The sequence below is a fragment of the Polistes fuscatus genome, unplaced genomic scaffold (assembly GCF_010416935.1).
Source record: "Polistes fuscatus isolate 324 unplaced genomic scaffold, CU_Pfus_HIC Scaffold2, whole genome shotgun sequence".
Taxonomy (NCBI): domain Eukaryota; kingdom Metazoa; phylum Arthropoda; class Insecta; order Hymenoptera; family Vespidae; genus Polistes; species Polistes fuscatus.
This window is the reverse complement of record NW_025113096.1, coordinates 10,563,495-10,590,304: the sequence shown is the minus strand read 5'-3', so window position 1 is coordinate 10,590,304 and position 26,810 is coordinate 10,563,495. Positions and strand designations below refer to the sequence as shown.

The window sequence follows — 26,810 nt, the reverse complement described above, 5'->3', positions numbered from 1 at the left end:
CAACAGCAGCAATCATCACCACCATCATCGCCGCCACCGCTACAACAGCAGCAACATCATCATCATTATCACCATAATTATCATCATCAACAGCAACAACAGCAAAAGCAAAAGCAGCAGCAGCAGCAGCAGCAGCAGCATCGTCATCGTCAGCAACTGATGAGCAGCGACCCCGCGCGCGAAAATACGCAGATACTTGTACAACAGCAGCTTCGTAGACGGAGCTTAACCACTGGTGCAGCGCCGGTCAAAGTATCCGCGGAAATAACCTCGACGGCGGTACCCGCCTCCGAGGTACCTAGCGCAGTCAAGACGACCATCAATATCGGCATCGCGATGAACCACGTTAACGATCAGGAAAATCTTAAGCAGCTCAATCTGACGCCGGTTCAGGTTAACGAGGTCGAGGAGATGGACACGCAAGAGGGTAAGTAGTTTTCCGATATATTTTTACATGTATATGCAGCGTTTTTTATTTTATTATTCGACTTGACTCTCCTCTTATTCTCTTTCTTTCCCCTCCTCCCTCTCTTTCACTCTCTCTCTCTCAGACACACACACTCACTTGCTCGCTCTCTCTCTCTCTTTCTTACGATTCAATCTCGTCTACGCGTTATATTATCATGCCTCTTTGTTACTTACACATCAAACACGTTTACAACTATTTGTGATCATGATATTTTTGTTCCTTTTCTTTCTTCCTTTCCTTTTTTCTTTCTCTCCCTTTCTCTCTCTTTCTCCTTTTTTCTCTTTCCATCTCTCTCACTCTCTTCTCTTTTTTCTTCTTTCTTCTCTCTTCTTTCTTCTTTCTTCTATATCCGGGGATCAGAGAAAGTCGAGGAACATTCGCGTTCATCATTTTGACAATATGTACATCCGTTCATTTTCTACGCTACGTTTATATTAACACGATTTTCTAAAAATTATTCTAAGGTCCTTTTTTCTTTATCTTCCATACGCTTGTATATATGTATGTATATGCATGTATACAATTTGTAAGGAAGAATGCACGTTTTTTCTCTCTGTCTCTCTTTTCTCTCTCTCTCTCTTCTTCTCTCTCCTTCTCTCTCTCTCTCTCCCTCTCTCTCTCTCCCTCTCTCTCTTCTTCTCTCTCCTTCTCTCTCTCTCTCCCTCTCTCTCTTTCTTTCTTTCTCTCTCTCTTTCTCTTTCTCACTTTCTCTTTCTGCCGCGATGCTATAACGGAGGGGGTTTATTAGTAAACTTTTTTTCTCCAAGAACCCATCAACTTTGAAATAGTTCTCTAACGGATTTGAAGAATAAGGAGTTTAAAGAACACATGTTTCTGTTTCTTTTTCATTTGCATTTCTTGACCGAATCGAATATTTGTGTTTGATCATTGCAGAGAATTTAATCTTTATTTGAAACAGTTAAATATTATACTACAGGATGACTATTAAATTTACCAAAGGTATTTTTTCTTATTTTTTTTTTTCTTTTTTATTTAAGTATAGCTTGACATATCAGCTTAATATATCAGCTTAAAGGAGATAAAATTAATTTATATTGTTTAGAAAGTATCGTAGTATAATAGTTGAATTGGTAGATAATTTTATTTTGAAATAACAGATGTTGCTTTACGCTAAACTACTATGTCAAAGCCATTTATTTAATTTATTTTCTTTCTTTGCGTTTCTGTAATAGTTGTTTAGTATATTTATTAATAATTTAAAGATATGTATATATATATATGTGTGCATAAAATAATTGCTGATATTATACTATTCGTTTCAAATCATTGTTTGATTGTTTTCTAATAATATGGAAGATAGCAAAATTAAACATGATTACACATATTGAAGATTTAAGAAATGTATGATAAATTGCATGAAATGATTCTTTTGTAACATAATTTTGCTGCATAACGATGTTATTGTTATAAGTACATTGTTAATACGACAATAGATACTCCAGGGATATGTAGCAAAATCCTTAAAATGTCTTTGCGAAATAGTAAGAGTACTTTTCGTTTACAGATAACCTTACTTCTTGACATTTTCATCTCGTTGATTTATTAAATTAAATTCCTGTTCTTTGTTATGTGAAATTGACAAGGAAACTTAAGATTTTTCAGATATTGTGATATTAGTATCATAAGTGCTTTATTATCTATTATAAAGAAAGCTAAAAGTAAATAAGACTATATCTTGCACTTACAATTTGTAGAAACACCAAATGATGGTGGTGGGGATACAAATGAGAGCCGTCCTATTAATGGAGAACAAGAATTAGCGTGTATAGTACAAGATCAAGAAATGGAGGAAGGTTTGTTATGTTGTATATGCTTAAAATATAATATTTTGTATTCGTGCATGAGACTCTTGTCGTTCTCTCTCTTTTTGAGTTTATTTCAATTTAATGTGATTAATGTTAGTTGACATTATTTTCATATCATTATAACATATGAAATTTAATTCAATTGTAATTTAGTTATTTCTTTATTAGATGAAGCAAGGTCGGAAGCCACGTTTCGGTACACAGTTGAAACTATTTCAAAAATGAAAGAATCTCAATTGTCACCCGCTTGTTTTGTTCGTAACTTACCATGGAAAATAATGGTGATGCCAAGATCTAGTCCAACTCAAGAAAGACAGTCACAAAAATCACTTGGTTTTTTTTTACAATGTAATGGAGAGAGTGAATCCACTTCATGGAGTTGTTCTGCTACGGCAGAACTTCGACTGTTATCTTGTAAAGAAGGACAACCACCTTTTAGCAGAAGTAAGTATAAGACAATTAATATGACAAAAGCTAATAAATAATATTTATTTTTCTCTTTTTTAAATGTATTAATATTATTTAATTATAAAATGTATATTTATATCATAGAGATACAACATCTCTTCTATAGTAGAGAGAATGACTGGGGATTTAGTCATTTTATGACATGGCAAGAAGTATTGGATCCAGATAAAGGTTATATTAAAGACGATTCTATAACTCTGGAGGTTAGTATATGAATATTATTAATGTATCAGTCACGCTTTAAAACCAATGTATTTTTTTAAATTTCAATTTTTAAATATCTAGGTTCATGTAATAGCTGATGCACCACACGGTGTTTGTTGGGATAGTAAAAAACATACGGGACATGTAGGTTTAAAAAATCAAGGAGCTACATGTTATATGAATTCTTTACTTCAGACCTTGTACTTCACCAATCAGGTATATTGAATACTGATTATGTTTAGTTTGATTGGATATGATACATCAATTTCACGTGTAACATAATATATAATACAAATTTTCAGTTACGTAAAGCAGTTTATAAAATGCCAACTGAAAGCGACGATTCTAGCAAAAGTGTAGCATTGGCTTTACAGAGGGTTTTTCATGAATTGCAATTTTCTGACAAACCTGTTGGGACAAAAAAGTTGACTAAAAGTTTTGGATGGGAAACGTTGGATTCTTTTATGCAGCACGACGTACAAGAATTTTTACGCGTGGTAAGTTTCAATCGAAATTTAATAAATTGTATTAATTCTCTTTTTGCGAAATATCGAGAAAATTGATATTAATTGAATATTATATGATAGTTGTTAGATAAATTAGAGAGCAAAATGAAAGGTACGTGTGTAGAAGGTACAGTGCCAAAATTATTTGAAGGAAAAATGATGTCCTTTATCAAATGCAAGAATATAGAATACAAGTCTACAAGGGAAGAAACATTTTACGATATACAATTGAACATAAAAGGAAAGAAAAACAGTATGTTTTATTTATTTTAAATTACCACTTTATTGATTGTATTCTTATTATTTATAGCATATTTCTTTCTACTTAAAATTAACATATAATTTGCATTTCAGTATACGAATCTTTTAGCGATTATGTGAGCACTGAAAGTCTTGATGGAGATAACAAATATGACGCGGGAGAGCATGGTTTGCAAGAAGCAGAAAAAGGTGTTATTTTCTCATCGTTTCCACCTGTCTTACATTTACATTTAATGCGATTTCAGTATGACCCGGTTACAGATTGTTCAGTTAAATTTAATGATAGGTTAGTGATATTACTAGAAGTAAATAACTAATACAAATGTGATGATATTAATTAAATGAGTTCGTTTTTGAAGGTTTGAATTCTATGAAAAAATTAATCTCGACAAATACTTGCAAAATAAAGATCCTGCAAGAGGAAGTGCAGATTATACTTTGCATGCAGTTCTCGTACATAGTGGGGACAATCATGGCGGTCATTATGTCGTATTTATTAATCCTAGTGGAGATGGGAAGGTAAGTTAAAAGTTTCTTCTTTTATATTTACTATTTTGTTTTCAAATAAATTGATTTATGGATAGCAACATTAAATAGAAATGTTGTTATATTTTTTTAATAATTTTTAACAAACCAGATAAAAGATTGGTCATAAAAGTTGAAAAATATATTCTTTTTTTTTTCGTTCATATCAGTGGTGCAAATTTGATGATGATGTCGTCTCGCGGTGTACAAAACAAGAGGCCATTGAACATAATTACGGTGGTCAAGATGAGGACATGTCTATGGCTGTGAAGCATTGTACGAATGCATATATGCTGGTTTATATAAGGAACTCCGAGTTGGAAAACGTCTTGCAAGAAGTCAAAGAAGAGGATATACCTCAAGAGGTCAGAAACGTCCTTCAAAGAGAACTTTCCCAGGAAATGAACGACCTTGAACGCGACAAAGACGCAACTGATACAATTAAAGACTCGCATACAGAAACTGCGTCTCTTCGTCCGTGCACGCAAAATCCACGAAACCCAAATCTCTGTATTCATGACTTTTAACTTGCAGAAAACGGGATAAATGACTAGATGAAACAACTTGTAAATTATATTCATTGCTTTCCGGCAAATGATCTGACTTTTTAAAGTTATATCAAGTCTGCTTCTAATATATTTACTAAAAAAAAAAGGGGGGAAAAAATGACAGTGTATGAAAGCAACAAACCAAACATCATGAAACCAGCATATACTTAAAATTAGATATAACTTCATTGATTTTTTTTTCTTTCTTTCTTTTTTCTTCTCTTTATTATTTTTTTTATATTTTTTATATATATATGTATATTATATATATATATATAAAGGTAGCAAAAAATAATTTTAACTATTTATTCTTTTTAAATACGTGGACTGATCAGAAAGTGAGATTTGCCAATTTTATCCAATTAATAATTAATACTTTGTTGTCCGTACATACATACATACATATATATATTTTTAAGCATTTGTAATTATCTTTTTATCACATACTCTTGATGAAAACGGGAAGTAAATATCGTGTAAATTTTTCCCATTATACACAAGCATAATTTGTTGCATAATATAATATGTAGCACTTTTACTTACGGTGCTACCTGTGCATTATTTACTATTACAAGGCATACGATGTTGCGTAATAATACAAGATCAAAGTTATTCTATAAAGTTATTTGTAAAAACTTTTTGCAAAGATATGTATTCTAAATCATGTTATATAGAGATTTGTTTTGTATGATTCAGAAGATTTTTTCTTCTCACTTTCTCTCTTTCTTTCTCTTTCTCTCTTTCTCTCTTTCTCTCTGTTTCTCTCTCTTTTTTCTTCTTCCAAAACTATTTTTAACAAAGATTTTTCTGTACGGACGATCGAGACGTGTGTGAATAATATTCTATTTCTAATTTTTATTTTTATTTTTAATCTGAATCAATAATAATTTTATATATACAAAAAAAGTAAAAGAAAAAGATGAGAAAAATTTTTGATAGATTTTATTAGAATTGAAAAAAAGTAATAATACATAATTAAAGAAAAAAAGAGTCAATATTCTAAGGTACGCGTTGCACTTTAGTCGCTGTCAAAGACTCTTTTTTAGTAGAATCAAATTAATCTAAAAAGCCTGATTATTAGGGTAAAATACCGGGACAAGCCTTCGAATGGTTATTGAAATGATTTTATTGTAATAAACATTGTAAAATATATTCGAAATTAATGATTGTAATTGTAGTATCATGTTGGAAGCTTCAAATGAGAAAACTGCACACTCACACACACATATCTTCAATTTTAATTGGATATGTTTGCATAATTGTAAAGGAGATAATAAGAGTGGGGGAAAAAAAGAAAGTCTCTTAAATCGAGTGCAGTGATAATAGTTACATATATATATATATATATAATATATAATATATATATATATATATAATATAACTTAAACGCAATGAAAAATAATACATAATATTTAGTGACAGGTTAAAAAAAAATAACAAAAAAAAAACAGAGAGAAAAAACATCTGGTATTTTTGGCACCATCGGCTTCCTTTTTACGTCTTCTACATTGTATTCGTTATTTAAAAAAAAAAAAAAAGAAGGATTGTTTGGTGAGTGAGAAGTAATGTGATTTATAATATTTACATTTTTTGCTCATTTTCTTGAATCAATATTTACTATTTATTATAAATAATGAATCAAGAATTTAGTGCTTCGCGTTAAAGTCCGAATTCAATAAAAATAACAACAAGAGAAAGAAATAACAAAAATAAACAATAATAACAACAACTCGTTAATCATTAAATTCTCTCAATGTTAATAGTGAGTATGTTTCTTAACAGATGCTTATCTATTTATTTGTTGTTACATAATATTAAAATAGAAAGAAAGAAAGAAGAGGCAAACTATCATCAATAATATAGAGATACGTTATGGTAGATATAATCGTGGAATACCTTTAAAATGCTATACTTACTATTTTATATATAAAAATGAAAAAAATAACGAATAAACTGTTAGATGCTAGAAAAATGGACAGTTTGAATTTACGTTAGTTATTTACACCGTTTCAATATCTGTTCACCAATAGAAAAAACGATGTGTAATGTTCAGGCATAACTCTGAGCATTTATTCGACAAATGTTGTTTCTATATAGCATCTCCACACTACTATAGTTAGACATTACATCTTTGCTATTATTCGGCTTGAGTGGTGGCCTATTCATTTGATTTTATTTTTTTTTCATCATCATCATCGTCATTATTATTATTATTATTATTATTATTATTATTATTATTTTACTTGAATTGTTAATGTCAATTCATTTCTTTCATATATATTTGTTTTAACATAGAAAGATCTGATATGTAGATATCCTAAAAAGGAATGTTAACATGTCTTGCTTTCTATGATTCAGTCGAATTGGCTTAAGCATTTGAATGCATAAATGAAAGAAAATGTCATGGAAAAGTTGATTATCGAGTAAATTATTGATATTTAATATTTATATTTATATATTGCATGTATATATCAGACTTAAGTAAGTCCATCGCTCCCCACTGAATAATTCTCATAATGTAAATGTTTAACTTGGTAGTCTATATATTGCGGCTGATGAACAAAATTAAAATTATGTAAATGATCAAACGTAATTCATCCTTTTGATGTTTGGAATGTTGCTCAATTTCGAATTTCAAAAGTATGACGATTAATCCATTAATTCCTTATATGATATTCTTGTCAAAATTACAAGAAAGAAGCAAAATATTTAGAATTTCCAAAAAAGTAAATAAAAAAAAAACGTTTAAGAAGGAAAAAAATGAGACAAAAAAATAAAAGAAAAGTAAGATGAATCCAAACATTCTTTGCATATAGATAATTTTAATTTTGTTGGTCTAGCTGGTGGAGAGACTTCAAGAGGAGAAGAGGCTGGAACAAATACGAAGAAAGGAGAGATCAGAAGCACCCTTATATATGACAATTAACGTTCTTCTTGAGGATAGCTTTGATGGTCACCAAGGAAATGATCTATACGACCCGGAGCACGCATCATTTCGTATATTTCGCGTACGTAAGCAGGGAACTGTCCACGAGTTTCTTGAACTTCTAAGTGATAGTTTGGTAAGTGCTTATTCCAAATATTATTTAGGCGTGAAACACTTTGTAAACACTAATTAATTATGATATACAATTTGATTAATGTTATTTTATTTTAAATTATTTCTAATGCATATTAAATACATGTACATATATTATTATTATTATTTATCTTTTAATTAGAGAAAAATACAAGATGTTCTATTTCATTTTCATTTCAATTAACTTTTTCTATATATAATAAACGCATAAACTTTTGTTTTAAATTTGAATGAAATGAAGTAAACTACAGTAGACTTTTAAGTTTCCTGCAAGCTATAATTTCATTAAAATCCTACAACTCATACGTATGTGTGTATGTGCATGCGTTTAAACAAGTTTATATGATATTTCAATTCTTTCTGCAGAGATATCCGATAGAACAGATTCGCGTTTGGCCGTTTAGTATACGTACGAATCAAACCTGCAGACCAACGTTGATCGAGCCAGAAGCAGATCTTCAAAAATCATTGTACGATTGTGCGGATAATGCGAATCCTTGGAACGTATTTGTAGAACTTGTCCCTCCGGATTCAGAATTGACAGCATTACCACCTTTTGATAAGGACACTGATGTCTTATTGTTTTTTAAACTATATGATCCTAAAAATAAGAAAATTCATTATTGTGGCCATCATTATATGCCTGTGGTTGCAAGAGTTCGTAAGTTTATATTTATCATATAAAGTACGATTATATTAATTAATATATGAATGTATATTTCTTAAACTGTTTTATATATGTATTAATTTTTATAGTTATAATTGGTACAGATATTGATATAAATTATAGTTTCTAAATGAGAGAACGTAAAAAATATTTAACAATTATATTTTTTTGTAATATTTATATATCTTTTTATCTGTCTTTCTCTTTCATTATTACTTTTAATATCCTTTTTAATATAACCTATTTATTTTTATGTAATAGTGGAAAATAATTATTATGACGGTTTTGTACAGTGGAACTCATACCAATTTTAAATGAAAGGGCTGGATTTCCACCGAACACAGAACTAGCTTTATATGAAGAAATAAAACCAAACTTAGTTGAAAAAATAGAAAACCTGCTGGATCCTCTGGAGAAAGTACTCGAGGAGTTAATGGACGGTGATATTATAGTATTTCAGAAGGAAGGAGATAATAAAAAATATGACCTTCCAACTTGCAAAGAATATTTTAAGTAAGTATAAAATATTTTTACTTATATACAGGGTATCTGAAGTTTTTTTGTACAAACGTTGTAAGCGTATTTTACGCTTAAAAGTAAGAAAAAAATGTTATGTTTATATATATAGAAACATAAGTTATTTAAAGCTCTATTTAAAAGTTCTAATATAAATTATAAAGCTGCCTAAATGTGCTGCTCAAAGATGATGTTTAGTGTTTCTGTGTATGTTGTTTTTTATCTTGGAGTGATTCAACGTATTCTTCTCTGAACAATAGCTTGGCTGCCTAGATCATCTGATTTCACTCCTCTAGATTTTTATTTGTGGGAAAAATAAAACAAGAATTTATGCAATTGAGACAGTTAAACTTGATGTTATGGTAGAATGAATTAGGCATGCAATTGTAGAAATTAATAGAAATCCACAAGAGATTCGTCATGTTATAAACAGCATACAACGGCGTATATTTTGAACAAAACATTTAAACAGTTTAAACTTTAAATATCTAAATTTTTAAATAAAGCTTTAAATGACCTATGTTTATAGAGCCATTTTTTCTTATTTTTGAATGTAGAATACACTTATAACGTTTGTACGAAAAAACATCTGAGACCCTATATATGAAAGGAATATACAAGAGAACATTTATTAACACATTATTGATATTTTCAGGGACCTATTTTCCAGGGTAGAAGTTACATTTTGCGATAAAACTATTCCGAACGATCCTGGCTTTACAATGGAGCTTTCATTAAGAATGTCATATGATCAAATGGCTAATGCTGTAGCGCAACGCGTAGGCACGGATCCATATCTTTTACAATTCTTTAGATGTCAAAGGTAAAACCTTTTCAAAGCTCTTTATATAACAGTGTATGTGTGCAAATATGCACGTGTGTCTCTTAATATATATTACATAGACATATCATATATACATGTTATGCTTAATTATAGTTACAAGGATTCTCCTGGATCTGCATTAAAATGTAATTTCGAGGGCAATCTTAAAGAATTGTTTTCATACGGTAAACCTAAAGTAAAGAAATTATTTTACCAGCAGCTTAGTATTAGAGTTAACGAACTTGAAAACAAAAAGCAATTCAAATGTATATGGGTTGGGCCATCTTTAAAAGAGGAAAAAGAGATAATACTTTACCCAAATAAAAATGGTACTGTTGCTACCTTATTGGAAGAGGCTAAGAAACAAGTGGAATTATCTGAAAATGGCTCAGGAAAGTTAAGGATATTAGAAATCACTTGTAATAAATTGTTACCCGGTCCTAGAGACGACGTACTTTTAGATACCTTAAACATATCGGGCGCTAAAATGTACAGGATAGAAGAAATACCAACTGACGAGCTCAATCTTGCGGACGATGAAATGTTAGTTCCAGTTGCACATTTTCACAAAGATGTTTTCTCAACGTTTGGTATACCATTCTTCTTTAAAATCAAACACGTAAGCATTCTTTATAATATTCAAATGATTTCTCTTTCCTGTTTTTTTTATTTCAAGTTGAATTAGAAAGTGAATTCATTAAAATGATAGATATTTTGATTGATAATGTTATCTTCTAGGGTGAACCATTTCCAAAGATGAAGGAAAGATTATTGAAGAAACTTGGTGTACAAGAAAAGGAATTTGAAAAGGTAGGCATCCTAATCTAATTTCGTTTGATCTTTTATGAGAATTCATAAAAAAACTTTGAAGTTTAAGTTCGCGGTGGTTACGATGGGCAAACCACAATTCATTATCGAATCCCCGGATAGTTGCATCGACATCGCCGATTTTCAAACTCATCTGAGTCAAAATAGTAAGTGTCAATTTTTCTTTACATATATAATTTTATGATAATCTTTAAAAGTATATACAGTGACTCACGAAAGTATTTGAACATTTGCCATGATATATTTTATTAATTATAATAAGTATATTATAGAACACTTACCTATATATTATTAATATTGGATGAAGGTATGACTCTCTAGATTATACAGGTATAGTTTCAAGAAAATCGAAATATATATAAGTGTTTTATATAATATACTTATTATAATTAATAAAATATATCATGGCAAATGTTCAAATACTTTCGTGAGTCACTGTACGTACACATACAGAAGTTTCAGTGATCTACTCTTTCATTAAATTATGTAAACAAATTGATATAAATAACAATTGTAATGCTGCATGTTGAAGTTTTGTTTGCTTTTGGAACACACTCGTTTCAAATTAACTCTGATGAAAAATAAATATTGTAGTTTATCCACTTTTAAACGCAGGCGCATCGCCGCATAGGCCTTGGCTCGGCCTGGAACACGTCAACAAAGCGCCTAAGCGCTCACGTATCAACTACCTCGAAAAGGCCATTAAGATTTACAATTAAAATGTTCGTCGTACCAGAGAGAAAATGAAGACGATGAAGAAGAAAAAGAAAAAAAGAAGAAAACGGAGAAGAATAAGATAATTTGAGATTAGGCAGCCACTCATATAATTTATACGATTGTATAGTAAGAAGGAAGACTCGAGTGTATCTAAAAGAAAAACAAAGAAAATACAATCCTCCCCCCCCCACTTTATTGAAAATGTGTGAAATGTACTATTCGTTCATACAGCTAGTTATTAATAAACGTGCAATTTTAATATTGCCGTAGAAAAAGAAAAAGAAAGAAAGGTAAAGGAAAAAAGAAAAAAGAGGTGAAAGAAAAATTTGAGAACAAAAAGCTTTGTATACGACGGTTAATTCAAAACAAAAAAGAAAGAAGAAAAGAGAAGTGAAAAGACTACTGCAAACGAAAGACACGAAACGATATTATACATATTTTCTGTGTCATAAAGGAAAGAAAACACATGAATTATTATTATATTGATATATGGATTATAACAATTTATCTTTCGAAACTCTAAAAAAAAATAATCATCATCATGAATTTTATGCAATTCTTGGATCGACGACGACGACGACGACGACGACGACGCAACGACGATGACGTTGACGATGACGACTTCATTATTGTACTTCCTGTGACCTGGTGTAACAACAAAAATGAATGGATATAACAACAACTACATCGAGAGGACTACTCTATTTGCAAGATCAATTTTTATATATGTATATATATATAACTTTGCCGCGCCTGAAACGAATCGATTGCTTCAACTGTAACAAAAAAAAGAAAAGAAAAAAAAAGTGTGCGCTGCTTTCAATCTGTTAACAATATCTACAACCAACGTATGTAATATTTTAACTGAGATCACATGTTTGAGAATCACATTAAAACATTGTTCCTCATGGACATATGCGCCTTATCATCATCAAACGGATTAACGACGAAAGTAATCGGAGTTGTGTATTTATAAAATCATGTAATAGTAGCTTTACAAAAACAGACCGAATTTATTCAATCGATACCCGCCTCGTTAAATCTTTGCACATTATATTCTGATAAAGATCCAAATAAGACGCTCCTCCCTGCACTCCCGTCTACTACACAAACAAAACAAGTACACATGTAAACATATGCATGCACAATACATGTTCCATCTTCTATATATTAACAAGAAACGTTCGGAATTTAATTGAGATTATTACATGAGAATTTTCTTTTTTTATTCTTGTATTATTGTTATCAATGAGTTTTTAAATTCTTTAATATTTCCGTTTTAACGTCGTTTGATATCGATTTATTTGATCATTCGAAATTCTAATCATTTAAAATGATGCATTTATTTTCCTCCGAATTTTTATTTTCCTTTTTGTAAAATGAAAAATAATAAATATTACAAACGTTAGATAAACTTGCACTTTAAAATATTTTCTGTAAGATAATCAATTATGTTTTCTTCATTGTCGTCTGTTGCATTTATTTTGTTCGAATATAACAGGATTCAATTATATCGCTCCTCGGCGAGATTAATGTTAAAAATTGATTAATTATTATGAAAGAAAGTTCTCATGAAAAAGAAAAAAATTTAAATTACAGAAAAATATATCTTACAAAAGTTTAATTAGATTTAATTCAATTGTAAATATTGCTGTTATTATATATGATCAATGAAAATTTTTATCGGCTTCTGAATATATATTATACAATTATTTATCTATATATTTCATGATTTTCTATGAGTTACTGAATATTTATTTGGTAATTTTCATTTTTAATTTGGTTCATTATATATATATAAATCTCTCGTTTAATCATTGTATGAGTCTTTATACGAAAATAACGATTAAATTTATAAAAAGTAACACTTCTTTTAGATACACTATTAAATATCTTATCTAATTGCAAAATATATATATAATACCGAAAACGCGCTTATTATTTAAACAAAAATACAAAGAACAAACGAAAAAATTTTCTACAATCTTAAATCGTGTTCCATTGGTTGTTATTTAAATACGATTTGTAAAATGTTTTTATGTACTCTACATGAGTTCGATAAATCAATGAAAAATTCTTCTCCAAAAAATAAAACAAATAGTGCAGAAACATTATTTTTTTTATAATTATAAAAAATTGTTCTTGCGCAAGAACTCGTCACGAGCGAATAAGTTTTTTTAAAATTTTAGTTTTCTAACGATTACTTTTGTTTAATATGCTTTCATTATTATTATTTAAACGATGAACAATTAATTTATATAAGTTAAAAAAGTATAAAAATAAAAAAAACAGAAACTGAAATATGGCTTTTCGTCGATACAAATTTCTTCTAATATATTTTTATAGATTTAAATACAAATAGTAGTACACAATATGAGATGTTTACGTAATATATGCACATATTACGTTGAAGAAAAAAACGAAATTATATTTATTCTTTTTCCAAATATCTAAAAAATTTGTTAATTAATACGTATTAATGCGTAAATATAAATTCCGATCGTTTTCAAATAAGAAAACACGTCTTAATAAAGAGATAACGTTTCTTGGAAATAAACTAAACAAAATATTTTAATCATTGAATATCAGTAATAACCAAAATCGTTAATTGCAAGTGATATTAACGATTATAAATGATTTTCTAAATCATTCTTGTGTGGCCTGTGTATTAATTAACGGATAGAAAAGATTCTCTTACTGCTATCTTTTCTCTCATTTTAAACGAATGAAAACTTTTCTAAGTATTTTTATGTGCGTTAATTATCTACCATAATGATGATGAAGCAATTTATATTCATATAGAATAAATCGCAGCTTTAAACAATATTTTGTACATTTAACAACAGCATGAAAGCGAATACATACGTGCATACATACATACATACACGCACGCGCGCGCGCATACACATATAACAAAAGTGTAATCGATTAAACATTACGCACAAGTATGTGAATTACATTTTTTATTTTTATTTTGTATATTAGGATTTATCAACACTTTCTAATTGGTGATCTAAATTCACAGATAATTTTATACTTGTAGTATACGTTACTAAATTGGTTTTTAAATTATTTTCGGTCGTTGCGCGTCCAAAAATTGTTTAATTTTGCTCAAATTTCTGAAACTCAAATTTAGTTGCGCGACCACCATAGGATTATGAACCACAACACACACACATACACTTTGTGAGAAACTGATATATATAAATATAATGAAAATATATACACGCAGCACGTGCTACACAATACACAAACTAATAGACAAACCTGTTTATACACAACAAAAATATATATATAAATTTTGACGCTTATGTTCCTCGGTGAAGAAAACAGTTAATGACGGATTATAATCATGTTTGACAACAAAATGATGATATGAAGTACGAAGTAATCATGAAATTGTCCTGATATTATTATATATATATATACACAACAAAAGACGTACTCTGTTTTTTTTTAAACAAGAGAATCTCAAATGTTATGATATCCAAAAGAAATCGTTTAATTTATTGAAAACTGTACGACAATGCAAATAAAAGAGTTAATTCATGTTTAGCAATAATTTTATGATAGAAGTGATTTTTTTTGTTTTTAAATAAATAAATGAAGAATGCAAATTCTTTTTCTTTTTGTTTTTTAATTAATTTTTTCTATTCTTTTTACGAAGAAGTTGAATTCCATTGAATTTTCAATCTGATCAATGAAATCTAATATTTTAATTTAGACGGTGATCATGAATTTAATTTGAATCATGTATTTTTTGTTTTAAAATTTATATTTGGACGTTTGAATTATTTAAACATTATTTTAAAAAAATTGTTTTCTTATACTAAAAGAAGATAAAAAGAAAAAAAATAAGTAAGTATATTTATTTTGGAAAAATAATGATCTTTCTCTTATTTTTAGATAGTAAAACTCGTTCAAAATTACATTTAAAAATTGCATATAACAATATAAATAAACTTATAAACAAATTTAGAGATCGTTAAGATTGCAGAAATATAAAAATCACAAGCATCAATAAATAATTAAACATATTCCGAATATGGTCTGACGTTCTAATTTTATTTATGATAATATAAATTTATCAAAAAAAAAATTATGAACACATGCGTATATTTTTGTAAAGTTTTGTTTATTATTATTAATTCTTGATTTCTAAATCTAAATAAATATGAGTCATTATCGCAACGACGTTAGTCCTTATTATTCTTTCGTGACAATTACTACAGGGCCTTATTCCAATTTTTAAAAGTTGGTGCAATCGTCGATCATCAAAAAGGATAAAGATTTTATCGAGAAGATAAAAAATGATTGATCAATAATTTTTGTTTTCTTAACACTTAGCCAACAACACTCGAACAGCCAAATGTTGTTGTTTCGCATTGCTAACGTAAACAAGGAAGATCTCCCCTATCGATCGTGCATCGACATAATTTGAAATTGGGAAATCCCCCATAAGGGGAGTAAAATATTAACATGCCCTCAGTCTTCACTATCAATCTTTTCTTCTCTTCTGACCAAAACAATGCGAATTTCATTGTTAGTAACTGTATGCGTAACTACATATTATTATATATAGTAATCCCTTCATTTATGGGTAATTGGTTCGACAAAAACAGTGCATAAGTGGAACCATGAAAAAAGTCATTTAAAATAAGGATTTATTCCACATTCTCAAATATATATTTAGCTCTTAACGGAGTAGAAAAATCAGTTTACGCGATTACGAAATAAATTGCTCTGTAGAATCCTCGAATTTATTTTTGCATAACACGTTGTGGTGATATATGAGCTCTGGTAGATTAAGCATGTTAAAATAATCCACGTAAATGGAGGGATTACTGTATATTTTTATATATATAAGAAAAAATTATTTATTTATTGTATAATCCAACATTTCTTCAAAATTTCCGATTTAATACTATTTAAATTAAAATCCTGATAATTATTTAAATAAAGAAATGTTTCATAACAATATAATTATTTTTAAAATTTATAAAAAGATATGATGTGAAAGAGATAAATTTGTAATAATAATACTTCATTTTATTAGCTTATACATATATGTTTTGTGAAAATATTTTACTCTTTTGATTTAATTTTCTCACAAAATACAGGTAAACAAGGAATAGTTAAAAATAGGTTTGATTCGATAACCTAATTTAATTATAATTATACTTAACTTTTAAAATTTATTATTATAATCTAAAAAGACCATGATAAATCATTTAATATATTTTAGAAATGAAAAATGTTATACTGTATTTTATTTTCATTTATCCACTTATTTCAAATCAACATTCAAAATAAAACATTGTTTCAAATTCATCGTATAGTATAATAGCAATTTGTCAGTGTAATTTATTTCAAGATATAAAATTTAGTAATATATGAATCAAACTCAAAAGCGATACGCTTAGATAACAATCTTTTTGATTTATTGAGTATCGCTTACATTAATAAATTATAATAATAAGAATTAAAGCATCGTTTACTTAACTTATAATTCATCATAATTAAACATGTTAAAGAATGTACATGAAGCTAATCCTAAGACTCCTTTCACCCTAATAATACAAGAATATTTATTGATGACGTTAGCTTGATCTTTGTGATTGCTGGGATTGTGGTTTATTACGGTGTTCATAATTTACAAGTCTCTGACCCACGAGATACTTGTCATTTTTAATATGTTCATATAATTTTTTAAATTGACGTATTTGAAAGTATATGACTATACAAACCAAACTTACTAGGAGTAGGAAAGGGTACAAACGTCTAGCAATAAGTATTTGTGTTTGGAGATTGGTAACAAATAGTGGCACTATTCCATGAGCCACAGCATAAGGAACAGCAAGGGCAAGGCCAAAACAACATATAACTGGGGCTGCTAATTCTGTAATTACAAATTTTAAATCCATTTCTCTTATTCCTTCATTATATGCTCTTTCAATTGCTAAACGTATTCTCCAATCAGGACCCATCATAGTAAGAGCGGTTGCTATTTTAGTATATAGAACTCCCAAAGCCCAGTCTTGCCATATAAAAAGAACAGGATTTTGTTCTAAAGGCACCCGCAATGGAACGACAACAACTAATTCAAGAAGAAGACCAAATAATAATGGAATAACCCCAACGAGCAAAACAGATGCAACTGAAGCTTTCAATCCCAAAATAACCCAGTGCTTTACTTTATCAAGGATGGCCCTACGACCACGTGGTAACCACGAAAAAGCTAATGCCAAACCTCGTACTGCAGCCCAACATACATACGTTCCACAGGCAACTGTATATACTTCGTGTACTCTTCCGAATAAAGCAGTCATACTTTCATCTCCATCTGGAAGTAGTGAATATTTTTTTAACAAAAATCATATATAAATATTTGTGTGTGTGTGACACTATTTTATATTAAATAATAGTTTTAAAAATAAATCTAAGTTTACCAGAACCAGTTAATGTAGGTGGCAATACAGGTGGCGATGGCGCAGGTGCTCCGACCATCCATAATGCCATTACTCTTCTTCCTAACCAAGCGGGAAGAGTCATAGCAATTAAACTAGCTATAACGAGTGAAATGCAAACACAACATAGAAGACCAATCAAGCGAGCAGGAAACCATCGTGGTCTAGTATATGGTTGGAAACTAGTTGGATTTTCTCTTTGCATTAGTGCCTGATGAGCTGCTCCCAAATCCGGATGTTGTGGTTCCTCGATAACTGCTGGGCCTGGTTCCTCTACTTGATCGCCTAATAAATATGATTGAAGATCTAACATCCATGCAACAACTCGACACCATCCTCTTATAAGGGCTTTTAACCATGTGCGTGTATGAGATTGTTCCAAGAGTGCAGGAAGGATGACTTGTAGTAAAAGTAGTTCCAAGGACAACTCGCTCACCTAATTTTAAATATGGAATATTTTATTTGAATAATATTAACATAAATGGATTAATATATATGATGTATTTTTGATAAGATTAATTTTACCTGAGCTTCACTTTGAACAGTGACTGTATATGGCAAAAATCCTGGCCAAGCCCATCTTAATAATTTTATTGGTAACCACAACATTAATAAAATAGCTGTACCAAAAATGATTGCAGAAGCAACAAGTCTTCGCACATGTCTCAAAATTGGAAGATGTATCATTTCTTGTATTGGAGAAAAGTCAGGATCATTTAAATTTCTCAAAAACCAAAGTACTCCAGGTCGCAAAACTTCTCGTAAAAGTAGTATAAACGATGCAAAATAATATATGTAAACCATTCCTAATAACCAGTGAATAAACATAGAAGTGCCAGGAGCAAGGCTGAAAGACGCTTCCCTATCTCGTAGTGTTGCGTCAAACATTGCTAATGAACATATGTCCAGCCACCAGCCACAAACTAATGGAAGCACACCAATTTCAACTACCGACAGTAGAGAAACTTTTACTATAACATAACAGAGTCCAAGAATTCTCTGAGATCGTTGAAAACCTAATAAAGCTGCAAGAGTGTGACAAACGACTAAACACACTCCAATGACACAATAACCACACAATGTAGTTACTAAACCTTCAAAATGAGAAGCTGCAGCATGTTCTTGTAATCCTAATCCTGCTATAGCAAAATGCCCAATATGATATGGACAGAAAGCAAATACCTGGAATTATATAGAATTTTAATTAAAGTAATAAAACCATAAAGACGATAAATATTCTTAAATTTAGCATTAATAAAATATTGTGCAAATAATAGAATATCAAAAGAATTTACCATAATAAATAGTGTATTTAAAGATACAACCCAGAAGACATGTTCTAAAAATACAAGTGAACCATCCAATCCTAACAGACGTTCCCAAGTTAATTCTTCTGCTGGTCTATCCCAGTCCATAGGGTTCCAATTGGCTTCCTCTGCTTCTCCTTGGGCTTGACCTTGTACTTGACCTCTCCAACCGTCACCAACTGCAGGATTAGGATGTTCAGCGTCAACATTCAATTCTTCCCTATGAGGGATTGGTGGTTCTATGTCTCTTCCTAAACCTTCTATTTCTTCCATTCTTGCATCATTTATTGGATTATCCCCTAGTTCATGATATAGAGGATGTGCTATATTAGCTTCTACATTTGCTACGCCTAAAAGAAATCATAATATTCTTGACAAATTTATTCTCAAATTTATTTATTCATATATAAATTCTAAAATAATTAAATTACCTTCATGATTGGGTTCGCCTTCCTGAGGTACAAGTGGATCATCAACAAAAGGTGGTACATTATTATTATCTTGAGCTTCTTCTGGTTGGTTTGGATTCTGTTGTTCTTGGATTTGTTGAGCTGCTACTACAGCTACTGCTGGTGCTGGATTATCAATTGGAGGTAATTGAATATTATCTCTTTCTAACCAATCTGGACCACCAGCATGTAAGATTTGTTCTCGTAACCATACCAAACCAATAAATGCAAATAATGTACAAGTTACTACAAAGCAACCATGAAACACATCTGATGATATGTTTTCTGTAGATAGTATATCCATTGGTAGTGACATTATCTAAAATTGAAATATAAGAATTAGTTGTTAAAATTATGACATTAATATTAAAAGATATTTTTTTAAATATAGATTATATATATTAGAACATATATTTCTTACTCTAACTAAATCAAAAGGTCCACTGAAGAGAGCTCTATATGTTCGGCAAGCTGTTAATGGAACAACTCCAAGCCAAGCTATAGCTACCAAAGTATAATGTAGCCAGTATTTAACAGCTGTGATAATACTTGAAAACAAACCACCAACAACATCTCTTAATGGTAAGCGTCGTGGCATATCTGGACTATATATGGGTGTAAATGAAAAACGGTATCCACAAAGTTCACAATATTCTTTCCGAGAATATCGCATCCACTGCACTAAACATTCTTGGTGAATCCATTTAATACTACCAGTGCAAATACATGGATGGAAAAGAGGTCTATCTGCGAAACCTTCTGACCGGCAAACCCGACAGATATCTGTACCTAACATGTCCTCCGTCATGTTTGGTTTGGAAACTTAGATCTTGTATAAATATTCTGGTACGAGTTGTATAATAGTACTATAAAGAAAAATAATTTTAAATTAAACACTTCATGTATATCATAAATTTTTGTGATTGTTTATATATATAAATAATAAAAAATATAAAAAATGGAATTAATACAAATAAAAAAATTGTAAATTGTTTGTCTGTAATTAATAAAATAATTTCGATATATCAACAACGATTATATGACGAAGGAAATATATAATGTATGCGATCAAATCTAAATACTCTCATTCACAAAAATAATAAAATCTATTATAAAATAATCTCTGCTACATAGACGTATTAAATAACATTGACTTTAATATATAATGTAATATATATTAATAACGTTTAATATATAATGTATTATATTGTAACGTTATTAATATTATATCGTGATCTACTTACGTATACGTAGATAAAAATACTAAAAATCCAAAAATATTATGCTAAATATTGAAAAAAACGTCTATGCTGCTATATGTTGGTTTCTTTTCTTCCAATCATGATCACAATCTTAATAGCATCAAAGTCACTATATCATTAAGAACTTTGTTCGCATTTATATACAATATTTCATGTAATTTCCTTTTCTTAAACAATCAAAATATAAAAGACGGTTGATATATATCTATATTATGTGTGTGTGTGTATATGTATATCACAATATAAAATTATACAATATCATATGTATGATATAATTTTCGGATTTATAAAAAAAGTTAAAAAATTCATTTGAGCTATCAGTACACGAAACAATTCAATTGAGCACTAGATATAATAATTACTGCAAATTAATCAACAAGAATGCCAATACCCATTAGATGCGTTCGACATATTTAGATTCTTCTCGACGTTAGTGTCGCTAGTGTTCCCTCAAAGTGATTTGTAATGTCTAGTAGATTACTATTACATATTTTTGGTATTGCATATATTGTCACATATGTTAAATCAAAACTAGCAAAACAACTTTCTGCTTACAAAATAAAGATAATTTATATTTAAAATTTAGATAAATATTATTTAGAAATGAAGTACTATTAATTGAAAACAAGTATAATATATAAATAATAAAATTTAAAGTAACAATTTTTAAAGTACAACTTTTAACATATTTCTAACTAGGGTTATTTTTGACTTGTATGTAGGAAATAAAGAAAGCTTTCTGATTCTATTAATAGTTTAATGAATTTCGTGTATATTTATACTATACCGTCTTTATATGCAAGATCATGATTGAATTAATTTATAAATAAATAAATCAAATGTTTAATATAACTATATTATAAATGTTATGATATAAATAAAAGTTTAAATGATTTATAAATAAACATTAACATTGTACTATTAAAAAAATATTTTATAAAGAGTATCCAAGTATATTTTATACTGAAACTAGTAGATTATTATTTACTAATATTTTGACTTATTCAAATAAGTTTTTTTGTAAAATAATATATATATTGCAAAAGATGGATCTTCCACGTATTTTAATCATAAGTACAGTGTATAGTAAAGCTACTGAAATTGCTAAAAGTAAGTAATGTGTATGTATATATATTTATATATTATTAGTTCTTTTTATGTTTTGTTTTGTTTTTTAATACGGCATAACTTTATTTCTAACGTTAATTTAATATAGAAATAGGAGGGAAAAATAAATCAAGTCAAGGCGATATAGAATACTATTTATGGGATATCAACAATAAATATTATACATCACAGATATTATTATGCGTAACAGAAAATCCACATATCAACATACCAACAGAAGGAATAGAAGCATTGGTTGTGTATCATGATCCACAAGCTGTAAGACATTAAGTTTTCCTGGCACTTTATAGAATCTATAAAATTATCAAAATGACCTGATTTTCTTAGGATAATGCAGAAAAAAATTTAGATCAATGGTCATCCTTAATCTCTTCCCTTTCTGAAGCCGATGTACTATTACTTACATGTAATGTAATATCAAATATGGATGTTAAAGATAAAAGTAAGAGTGCATAAAATTGCTTTTAATTTCATTGATACAGTTTAATATTTGTTTTTGTAACGCATTACAGTAATTACATGGTGCATAAGTAAAAAATTTGAATTGGTTGAACTGCAACAATTAGATTCCATAGAAAATTTAGAATATGACTTCGAACATAATACATATGGAATTGAAAGAATCATTGAAGCTTTATATGCGCATACATGGCCAAATATTATATTAAAAGGTACATTGTATGTAGATACATATGTATTCATAAAAATATGCATATTAACAAATTCGAAACTGGTAATATAATGTTATGTCATCTTAAGTTCTTTAGTTGAATGAATACCAGTGACGTAGTTTAACGTCATTTTATAATCTGTTATTAAAAGTTGGTATTAAAAGTTCTATGCAATTGAATATTAAATTTTAATTGTTCATTTGTTTGCTTAATTTTGTTTTACTGGAAAATATTTATTTTTGTTATATTTTCTTGTTAATCTTGTTAAATTTAAATATTTCTTAATTTAATAATATATTTTATTTTTTAAGTTATCATATGCGTTATCCAACTAAACATCTTGCCCAAACAATGCCAGTTGCGAATTTATTAACATTGATTATAATTTAATAATGTATTTATAATTCTTATAGGAAAACCTTCTAATGTTGATGAAAAAGAATCAAATTTAGATCAAGTAGAAAAGAAATTAGAAAATATTCAAATCACTCATAATCCATCGGAAATTAATGTGGAAAGTGTTCTTGGTAATATCTATAATTATTCTAATTTATTTATAATATATATAATTATAATATAATTAAATTAGAATATTGAATAAATATTTTATAGATGGCATTATGGGTGGTGAAGATGCAGACTTTGGTGAATTATTTGTACAATTAATGGCAATGAAAGAACATGCAGCTTCTTTGCCTACAAATGAAAGACGGATAGCAGCAGAGCAATTAGTCACTGCTTTTTGGAAATCAATGGGTGGAGATTCATCAGAAATAGACGACTGAATTAGATATAATTTATAAATTAATAATAAGTATCAGTATATGCATTTTAAAATTAAAAAAAACATGTAAATTCAAAAGAAATAATTAATTTAATACGATACAAAATAAATTTTAAAGTGTACAATTTTCTATTCACCAAATTAATAATGATTATTGCTGTTGCCTTGTTTATTTTGTAATGAAGATGTAATTAAGGATTATAAATTACGTTATTTGTATTTTGTGAAAAATTTGGCAATAGCCTCTTTGAAATTAAATTTAGATAACAATTTTAATTATTATACGTTATATATATACTTATAAAAATAAATGTAATTACACCTATTAAGATATGTAAAAAATGAATACCTAATAGATGTTAACTTTTAATTAGTGTGAAATTTGAAATGCATATTTTTTGTGATTCAAATTAAATAAATAATTATATTTTTACTTTTTTTTAAGGTTACATTATTAATATAGATTAAATATAAAATAGATTGTCTATATATTGATAAAATAATTATTAAAACATATTAAACAATGTAAGCACTTATTTTCAATAGCATTATTCTGTTTGTTTAGAAAATGCGTTTTTCAAAAGATACAAAGCTTTTAATTTATTTGCAATAGAATCTAATTCGCAATGTATATTTGCTACTTTTGTAGCAAGGTACACTGACTCTTGGAAATATTTTTGAGCAGTTCTTAAATTTCGTGGAACTAACACACCAAACCATTTTATAGGATTTTGAATATCTTCTTTGAATTCATTTTCTTTTCTTAGACTAATGTCGAAACAAGGTGTTTTACCATCAGATTGTTCTGTAAACTTAGACTCAAGTTCAAATAGGGGTGATATATTCTTCATATGAACAGGAATCTGTAGAATACTAACGTTTTCTTTACCACTGATATATCTTGCCTTAGCTAATTCTATATGTCCAGAACGAAGTAGTAATTCCATTTGAACATTAGTAGAAACCTTTTCCTCGATTAATTCCAATTTACGTAAAAAAAGTTTATCAATGGCATTACATATGTCATCTATATTTTTCTCCATATTGTCGAATGTATATTGATTATCTATGTATGTTTATTATTTCTTTTAACATTTATAATCTTTAAATATATTTTATCAATGTAAATATTTATATATATATATAATTAACACAATATTCTTAATAATATTAATTTAATAAAAACTGTAGAACACGTTAACATTTTTAGTAAATAAGCATTACCTGAAATGCAAAATAAAATATAAAAAATATCATATAATTCTGCTGATACAATACATTTGTAGTAAAGTGTAAGTAAGAAATAAAACAAGTATTGTTGCTTTTTTCAAAGAAATAATCACAGAAATTCTTCTCTAAGAAAAAATACATTTATGTTTATCATTAAAAATGAAAAACTAAATACATACCAAGAAACGCAATAATAAAACAATGTGTGATAAACAAATAATGGTTTTCCAATTATTACACGTACATAGTTTAGAATATTTTATAAACAATTTTGTCACGTGCTAAGACAGAAAAGTTCTTATGACATATTATTGCCACATTGATAAATTCATAGCCAATCAGTTTTGATCATTTATACGCGCATCATGGAAACACGTGTTTGTTAAAATGTTATAAAAATATAAAACACTATAAATCTTGAAAAATCATAAAAATAGTTTATTCAACGGAATATGAATATTACCACTTTGTATTCAGCAATGATTTCATTACCTATAGATTTTCTTTAGTATTACCCATAATATTACAATAAAATCAATGGCGTCTCGAATTGTGTATTGCGGATTTGAGAAGTGAATATTAGTAACTTAATTTGGATTATTTTTACAATGGCTGTTAAAGAAAAATCTGCAGAATCTACTGAAGATATAGAATGGAATGTAGAAAATGAAATTAATCTTTTCTTCGCTATGAATGGTCATAAACCAGTTGGTAAGCACAAATAAATAAATTGAGGTTATGTTCGTTACGTTAAAGATTATATTTTACTTGCCTATGGTCTTAACCTTAGCCGTTTTATTATTGTTATCTTATAATTTGTATTTACATGCGAATCTTTTCTTTTTATCATATTACAGTAAAATTAAAATCTGGTAACAATTCTATATCTTCATTTGTATACTTTTTATTTTGTAGGTATCAATAAATATTTTCACATGATATGTATAAGGGAAAAATTTCGTGGTGCTATTCATAAAAATGTTTCATTGAAAGCAATTTGGGATCATTTAGAATCAATGTATGATCTTATGGCTCTAGTAAGTTGTAGTATTTTATATATAATATTGTAGATGTGTGTGTGTGTTATATTAGAATATTTAATTCTAACTTATTGATATTAATTTTGCATTGAATTTCCTTTAATATAAATAGGATGATATGGAAGATTTGCCATTTCCCAGTCACGAAATGGATTTTTCACTTCCTGAATCAGAATATTTAGGGTCATTAAAACTGAGGAAAAAGGAAGAACAAGAAAGCAAATTCAAAGAACAAAAAGATAATAAATATAAAGAAATAAAAAAAGAAAAAGATATAAGGGAGTCATTTAAGAAAGAAACTATGCTACGCGATATTAAAGGATCCAAAGATCTTGAAAAGAAAAAGGAAGATATAAAGAAATATGTCAAAGAAATGGATTTAAAAAAAGATAAACTAAGAGATATGAAAGATTCAAGGAAGGAACATAAACTTTCTAAAGGCAGATCTAAAGGGAAGGATGAAATGGAAGAAATTGGTATTTTTTGAACTATTCTCAAGATTTAAATTTGAATTTTGTAATATTTTTCTCGATTTTATCATGTATATATTATTTTCTATTTTAAGCATCAAATGTAAAAAAAGAACGCAAGGATTCTGATTCAAGTCGTGAAAGTTTAAAAAGAGGTCCGAAGAGACCAACTAGACAAAGTGTTGATAGTTCATCCAAAGCTTCTTCCAGTCCACGTGATACACCACCATTAAAACGTAGAAGGATATAACAGTACATATTTTATTTACGAAATAGTATTACCATTTGAATATAAGATTATGAGAAGATGAATATACTTCTTTATTTTAAAAAAAATTAAGATTTCTTATGTTATAAGTAGTTTTTACAAATGTTATTTCTATCGTTTTGTATAATTTGAATGTACTTGTATATATTTGTAAAAGAATTTTGATTTTTATACTGTAAATACATTATTATATTTAGTAAATTATATAGTTATTTATTTTTTAACTATAAGAGCAATGAATTTTTTCCCTAAAAGAAAAATTGTTTTCTTTTCAATTATTCTTTTGATCAAAATAAT

The 26,810-nt window shown here is 28.4% G+C and overlaps 5 protein-coding genes across 9 annotated transcripts; 3 read left to right on the top strand and 2 right to left on the bottom strand.

Annotated features, from left to right (window-relative positions):
* Positions 1-67: 67 nt before the first annotated feature.
* Positions 68-12,442, top strand: LOC122516016 (ubiquitin carboxyl-terminal hydrolase 7). 3 transcript variants are annotated; one of them, XM_043633494.1, is made up of 18 exons: positions 68-427; positions 2,185-2,283; positions 2,464-2,739; positions 2,848-2,966; positions 3,049-3,183; positions 3,270-3,464; positions 3,555-3,726; positions 3,828-4,020; positions 4,094-4,253; positions 4,430-4,624; positions 7,648-7,869; positions 8,253-8,547; positions 8,847-9,066; positions 9,725-9,892; positions 10,007-10,511; positions 10,631-10,702; positions 10,770-10,866; positions 11,315-12,442. In XM_043633494.1, exons 1-18 carry the CDS (start codon positions 160-162, stop codon positions 11,437-11,439), a joined length of 3,516 nt encoding a protein of 1,171 aa, XP_043489429.1. In that variant the 5' UTR covers positions 68-159; the 3' UTR covers positions 11,440-12,442. The 3 variants fall into 3 exon arrangements, with proteins under 3 accessions (XP_043489429.1, XP_043489428.1, XP_043489430.1); XM_043633493.1 differs by having other exon boundaries at positions 10,764-10,866; XM_043633495.1 differs by having other exon boundaries at positions 69-427; positions 10,764-10,866; positions 11,336-12,442.
* A 4,414-nt stretch (positions 12,443-16,856) lies between these two features.
* On the bottom strand, positions 16,857-21,377 carry LOC122516491 (E3 ubiquitin-protein ligase MARCHF6). Of its 3 annotated transcripts, none has more exons than XM_043634346.1 (7): positions 21,314-21,377; positions 20,082-20,526; positions 19,643-19,979; positions 19,200-19,561; positions 18,430-19,086; positions 17,887-18,340; positions 16,857-17,780 (listed from the first exon to the last, which is right to left on the bottom strand). In XM_043634346.1, the coding sequence occupies exons 2-7, from the start codon at positions 20,466-20,468 to the stop codon at positions 17,038-17,040; spliced, it is 2,940 nt and encodes a 979-aa protein (XP_043490281.1). In that variant the 5' UTR covers positions 20,469-20,526; positions 21,314-21,377; the 3' UTR covers positions 16,857-17,037. The 3 variants fall into 3 exon arrangements, with proteins under 3 accessions (XP_043490281.1, XP_043490282.1, XP_043490280.1); XM_043634347.1 differs by having other exon boundaries at positions 21,285-21,341; XM_043634345.1 differs by lacking the exon at positions 21,314-21,377 and adding an exon at positions 20,905-21,130.
* Positions 21,378-21,891: 514 nt separating this feature from the next.
* On the top strand, positions 21,892-23,558 carry LOC122516230 (alpha- and gamma-adaptin-binding protein p34-like). The gene is made up of 6 exons (XM_043633880.1): positions 21,892-22,032; positions 22,139-22,308; positions 22,378-22,492; positions 22,563-22,721; positions 23,135-23,248; positions 23,334-23,558. The coding sequence occupies exons 1-6, from the start codon at positions 21,969-21,971 to the stop codon at positions 23,504-23,506; spliced, it is 795 nt and encodes a 264-aa protein (XP_043489815.1). The 5' UTR covers positions 21,892-21,968; the 3' UTR covers positions 23,507-23,558.
* Positions 23,559-23,895: 337 nt separating this feature from the next.
* Positions 23,896-25,003, bottom strand: LOC122516558 (coiled-coil domain-containing protein 115-like). The gene is made up of 2 exons (XM_043634468.1): positions 24,915-25,003; positions 23,896-24,729 (listed from the first exon to the last, which is right to left on the bottom strand). Exon 2 carries the CDS (start codon positions 24,546-24,548, stop codon positions 24,054-24,056), a length of 495 nt encoding a protein of 164 aa, XP_043490403.1. The 5' UTR covers positions 24,549-24,729; positions 24,915-25,003; the 3' UTR covers positions 23,896-24,053.
* Positions 25,004-25,257: 254 nt separating this feature from the next.
* On the top strand, positions 25,258-26,717 carry LOC122516557 (MRG/MORF4L-binding protein). The gene is made up of 4 exons (XM_043634467.1): positions 25,258-25,446; positions 25,651-25,772; positions 25,888-26,251; positions 26,341-26,717. Exons 1-4 carry the CDS (start codon positions 25,344-25,346, stop codon positions 26,493-26,495), a joined length of 744 nt encoding a protein of 247 aa, XP_043490402.1. The 5' UTR covers positions 25,258-25,343; the 3' UTR covers positions 26,496-26,717.
* Positions 26,718-26,810: the final 93 nt, after the last annotated feature.

Bases quoted from the DNA above. Each gene is read 5' to 3' on its own strand.
- LOC122516016 (XM_043633493.1), top strand. From the start codon at position 160: ATGAGCAGCGACCCCGCGCGCGAAAATACGCAGATACTTGTACAACAG. The intron at 7,870-8,252 runs GTAAGTGCTTAT...TTCTTTCTGCAG, and splicing joins AACTTCTAAGTGATAGTTTG to AGATATCCGATAGAACAGAT. The intron at 9,893-10,006 runs GTAAAACCTTTT...GCTTAATTATAG, and splicing joins CAATTCTTTAGATGTCAAAG to TTACAAGGATTCTCCTGGAT.
- LOC122516491 (XM_043634346.1), bottom strand. From the start codon at position 20,468: ATGACGGAGGACATGTTAGGTACAGATATCTGTCGGGTTTGCCGGTCA. The intron at 19,980-20,081 runs GTAAGAAATATA...TTTCAATTTTAG, and splicing joins GACCTTTTGATTTAGTTAGA to ATAATGTCACTACCAATGGA. The intron at 17,781-17,886 runs GTAAACTTAGAT...CACTACTTCCAG, and splicing joins ACCTACATTAACTGGTTCTG to ATGGAGATGAAAGTATGACT.
- LOC122516230 (XM_043633880.1), top strand. From the start codon at position 21,969: ATGGATCTTCCACGTATTTTAATCATAAGTACAGTGTATAGTAAAGCT. The intron at 22,033-22,138 runs GTAAGTAATGTG...AATTTAATATAG, and splicing joins AGCTACTGAAATTGCTAAAA to AAATAGGAGGGAAAAATAAA. The intron at 23,249-23,333 runs GTAATATCTATA...AATATTTTATAG, and splicing joins TAATGTGGAAAGTGTTCTTG to ATGGCATTATGGGTGGTGAA.
- LOC122516558 (XM_043634468.1), bottom strand. From the start codon at position 24,548: ATGGAGAAAAATATAGATGACATATGTAATGCCATTGATAAACTTTTT.
- LOC122516557 (XM_043634467.1), top strand. From the start codon at position 25,344: ATGGCTGTTAAAGAAAAATCTGCAGAATCTACTGAAGATATAGAATGG. The intron at 25,773-25,887 runs GTAAGTTGTAGT...TAATATAAATAG, and splicing joins TGTATGATCTTATGGCTCTA to GATGATATGGAAGATTTGCC. The intron at 26,252-26,340 runs GTATTTTTTGAA...TTCTATTTTAAG, and splicing joins GGATGAAATGGAAGAAATTG to CATCAAATGTAAAAAAAGAA.